Here is a 4935-nt window from a genome sequence, read left to right on the forward strand (position 1 = left end):
TTTTTGTATTTTTAGTAGAGATGGGATTTCACCATGTTGGCCAGGATGGTCTCGATCTCTTAACTTTGTGATCTGCCCAGCTTGGCCTCCCAAAGTGCTGGGATCATAGGCGTGAGCCACTGCACATGGGCACACTTTTTTCTTTATCAATAAGTGTTAGTCATAAGTTAATTGTAACTGGCTAGATATATTATTTCACTCACTCTCTCTATATATATCGATATAAAATCACAATTTTATATCGATACCATTATAGATATAGATATATCTTAGTGTGGACATTTAGAGGGTAAAAAGAAAAACACCGTGGAGGGACTGTGGAGTCATACTGACATGAGTTCAAATTCTGATTTCTCTACGTATTGATTTTGACTGTTAATTGTTAGTGTGGTTTTTTTTGTTTGTTTGTTTTTTGAGAGGGACTCTCGCTGTGTTGCCCAGGCTGGAGTGCAGTGGCGTAATCTTGGCTCACTGCAACCTCTGCCTCCCGGGTTCAAGAGATTCTCCTGCCTTAGCCTCCCCAGTAGCTGGGAATACAGGTGTGTGCCACCATGCCCGGCTGATTTTTTTTCTATTTTTAGTAGAGCAGGTGTTTCACCGTGTTAGCCAGGATGGTCTCAATCTCCTGACCTCGTGATCTGCCCGTCTCGGCCTCTCAGAGTGCTGGGATTATAGGCTTGAGCCACTGCACCCGGCCTGTTAGTGTTTTTTAAATTTTCTGTTTCCTAAGGAAAGGGATGTTACTTCTCCAAACCTGAGTTCCCATTTATACAATGAAGGCGGTAAATATACCTGCCTTGCAGAATTACTGTGAGGATTAAATGAAATAACACATATAAAGTACGTGGTCCAGTACTTAGAGTAAACTACTCAATAAAAGCTCATTTCTCTCTTCCTTTCAATATGTAAATGTTTGTCAAATTTTACCTTTAATTTAATGCCATTCTCTTCCACTCTCTCAGATAGTTATGACCAGAGTGCATTACAGGCGGTTCAGCTGGAAGATGGCACCACAGCTTATATCCACCACGCAGTGCAAGTCCCGCAGTCTGACACCATCTTGGCAATTCAGGCTGATGGGACAGTGGCAGGTCTGCACACTGGGGATGCCACAATTGACCCCGACACCATCAGTGCTTTGGAACAGTATGCAGCAAAGGTATAGCATTTCACAATGTCAAGAATGTCCAATATATAACTTCTTTATTTTTCATGAAAAGAAAAGAAAACAAAAAAGTACACCTCATCAAAAAAAACTGGCCAATTTTGGCCAGGCATGGCGTGATATCACACCTGTAATCCTAGCACTTTGGGATGCCAAGATAGGAGGATTGTTTGAGCACAGATCCCTGTCTCAAATTCAGAAATTAAAAAAAGAAAAAGACACTAGCAATTCAAAGTCAAAATCAGTCAGTATCGAAGAGATCAGCATTTATCTTAAGTGAAGTGTAGAAAGACTGGAAAAAAAAAAATAAGGGAATAGGGTAAAGGATTATAGAAGAGAAATGAGTGGCAGGTAATTCACCAAAAGATACACAAAGATGAGGAGCTATAAAAGAAATAATAAAGTATAAATGGAACTGCTTATGAATTAAGAAGTAGTAACTATAGATGAGGAAAAGTAAAGTCTCAAGTTTTATATCAAAAGGGCTGATTTTTTTCCCCTGCATTGAACATGTATCTCTCATATAACTTAAAAGGTTTTTTTTTTTTTTCACTTTTATTAGGGAAATTTTCTTGTTTTTCCTTTACAAACAAAATAAATAGAGACAGAGTCTCGTTCTTTTGCCCAGGCTGATTTTGAACTCCTGGGCTCAAATGATCCTCCTGCCTCAGCCTCCCAAAGTGCTGGGATTACTGGCGTGAGCCACCATGCCTAGACTATTATGGAAATTTTCAAATATACACAAAAATAAATGATAATGAAGCACCATGTACTTTTTTTTTTTCTTTTGTTGTTTTTGTAAGCTTCTCCCTAAACCATGTACTTAACCAGGCTAAACCGTTATCAAAATGTAAAATGTTTTAAAGCATTATTTTATTCCTATAGGTGTCCATTGATGGAAGTGAAAGTGTAACAGGTTCTGGAATGATTGGAGAAAATGAGCAAGAGAAAAAAATGCAGGTATGTAAAACTACTTTTTAATATAAAAATCTATCTTAGCATTTCTATGCCCTTCTGTGGATGAAAGCAAGAATAGGTAACTCACTACCTTTCTAGGAAAGTCTCGCCAATTCAGAAAAACAATGCATGTATGAGGCAGCAGCTTTCTCAAACTGCCTGAGGTCCCAGTGTTCATTGGTGAATGCAAAATGACACTAAAGTTATGGAAATATCACAGAAATCCAGTTGAAGCTTGTGTGCTGAATTCTAAGGCAGTTTTCTGGACAAGGCAGTTGCGGAGACAAGGTGATTTCCTGACTGCCCCCACCCATGGCATGGCAATTTGTGGATACTTTTTCTGGGACTCCATCATGATTCTTTCTAAATAATCCTCACTGCTTTGCTTTTTGTATTTTTAAATTTCTTCTCCTTCCAACTGATTCCCTCCATATTTTCCTTTTCAACTTCTGAAGAGAGTCCAGCCTAGCTAATCTTGGACAAAGCTGTTTATACTTTTTCTGCCAGACTGCTTCCTGGTCTACAGGTGACCTATGGGCTGGTTTCCCATGGTTCAAATGTTCACCCTGGGTCCAGTCATTGGCTGCCCCTTACCTAAGTAACAGCCTAGAGCACCAGTGCTTCTCAAAGTTTTGTAGTATGTACAAAGTAGTCACAGGTACATTCTTGGGTATCTCCTACAATCAAAAATTCAAAACTTAACGTTATTCAAGAATCATTTTTGTGTTTGGGGGGGGATGTTTGTGTGCAGGATATGCTTGGAGCTTATACAATCATTGTAGTACATTCCTGCTTTAATGCTGCTCTTTATTTTCTCAGCAATTATCTCTAATATTTTGTTGACTGTTCCTTTATAGTAGTTTTTTTTTTTCATTCTTCAGAGTTTTATTATATTTAACTCCTTAAATTACTACTCAGGGTCACATTTATAACCTTGAGCATTAACATGACCACTTATGACATTGAGTGATACTGTTAGGGGTTGTCAAGAAGATTTTATATGTATGCTAATAGTAAGTGATAAAATAACAGGAATCACTGAACTCATTTGTAGAAATATGCTTCTGGCCAGGCATGGTGGCTCATGCCTGTAATCCCAGCACTTTGGGAAGGCTGAGGTATATGGATGAGTTGAGGTTGGGAGTTCGAGACCAACTTGGCCAAGATGGTGAAACCCTGCCTCTACTAAAAATACAAAAAATTAGCCATGCATGGTGGCTAGTGCCTATAATCCAAGCTACTCAGGAGGCTGAGGCAGGAGAATTGCTTGAACCCAGGAGGCGGAGGTTGCAGTAAGCCCAGATTGCACTATTGCACTCCAGCCTGGGCAGCAAGAGCAAAACTGTCTCAAAAAAAAAAAACAAAAAAGAAATATGATGCTTCTACACATTGCTGAATAGCCAATATTTCTGTTTACCAGCTGAAGTGATGCCACAAAGTGGCAATAGTATAAATACAGTTTTCAGTTCACTAAGCCCATCAGCTTTGATGCTGTGTGATTCTTAGCAAAATTTTCAGGTCTCAATTCATGTTCATATTTTGTGAATGAAATGAGACTTTAAGGTGGGTGTGGTGGCTCACACTTGTAATCTGAATAATTTGAGAGGCTGAGGTGGGAAGATTGCTTGAACCCAGAAGTTTGAGACCAGCCTGGACAACAAAGTGAGACTCCGTCTGTACAAAAAATTTAAAAATTAGCAAGACGTGGTGGCACACATTTGTAGTCATAACTATTTGGGAGGCTAGGGCAGGAGGATCCCTTGAGCCCGTGGTTTGAAGTTACAGTGAGCTGATTGCGCCACTGCACTCCAGCCTGGGCAACAGAGCAAGACCCTGTTCTCCCCTACCCCCCCAAAAATGAGACTTCAATATTTTTTATACAGTTGTATGTCAAATCCACCTAAGTCAACGTCTATTAAGATGCAAACACAGGGTAAATATATGCGGGAGTTATAGGTCAGTGGCTTGGAGTATTGGAGTGGCCCAATAAGTTATCTGTCTTATTGGTAACTGACAGACAACTACATTTTTAAAAAATAGAATATTTTAAAGAAAAGGCTGGGCGCAGTGACTCACGCCTGTAATCCTAGCACTTTGGGAGGCCAAGGCTGGTGGATCACCTGAGGTCAGGGGTCTGAGACCAGCCTGGCCAACATGGCGAAACCCCATCTGTACTAAAAATACAAAAATTAGTTGGATGTGGTGGTGTGTGCCTATAATCCCAGCTACTCGGGAAGTGAGGCAGGATAATCGCTTGAACTTGGGAGGTGGGGGTTGCATTGAGCCAAGATTGCACCACTGCACCCCAGCCTGGGCAACCAAGCGAGACTGTCTGAAAAAAAAAAAAAATTTCTCAACTCAGTAGCTAGGAATTCAGAACAGCTGAGGCAAAATGTCATAAAAAGCCCCATTACTCTTTATTTGTAGACATATTACCATTTGGTATGGGTACCAGTAGACAAATAGAAGACTGTTGAATAGGATTCTTTTTTTTTTTTTTTTTACTGTAGCTCTTTCTCCTTTGCCTTTTGTACCTCTTCCTTACAGACTAGATCTGCAATGTCCAATATGGTTGCCACTAGCCATATGTGGCACTTGAAATGTGACTAGTCCAAATTGAGATGTGCTGTAAGTGGATTTTGAAGACATAGTACAATAAAAAGAACGTAAAATATCAATAATTTCTTATATTGATAACATTGAAATGATAATTTGGACTTACTGGGTTAAACAAAATAATTACTATTAATTTCACCTGTTTAATTTTTTTCAGTTGGTTACTAGAAATTTTTTATTTTATTATATTTATTTAT

General features: G+C 39.3%; 1 protein-coding gene across 3 annotated transcripts in view; it reads left to right on the forward strand.

The window, feature by feature from the left end:
- ZNF143 (zinc finger protein 143) overlaps positions 1–4935 on the forward strand; it is a 78812-nt gene that overhangs the window by 23220 nt on the left and 50657 nt on the right. For all 3 annotated transcript variants that reach the window (XM_011947611.1, XM_011947612.1, XM_011947610.1), the window contains 2 exons: positions 963–1159; positions 2051–2125. In XM_011947611.1, the coding sequence (XP_011803001.1) occupies positions 963–1159; positions 2051–2125 (272 nt within the window). The remainder of the gene's footprint in view (positions 1–962; positions 1160–2050; positions 2126–4935) is intronic.

Source organism: Colobus angolensis, unplaced genomic scaffold, assembly GCF_000951035.1.
Source record: "Colobus angolensis palliatus isolate OR3802 unplaced genomic scaffold, Cang.pa_1.0 Scaffold269, whole genome shotgun sequence".
In the NCBI taxonomy this organism is placed as follows: Eukaryota; Metazoa; Chordata; class Mammalia; order Primates; family Cercopithecidae; genus Colobus; species Colobus angolensis.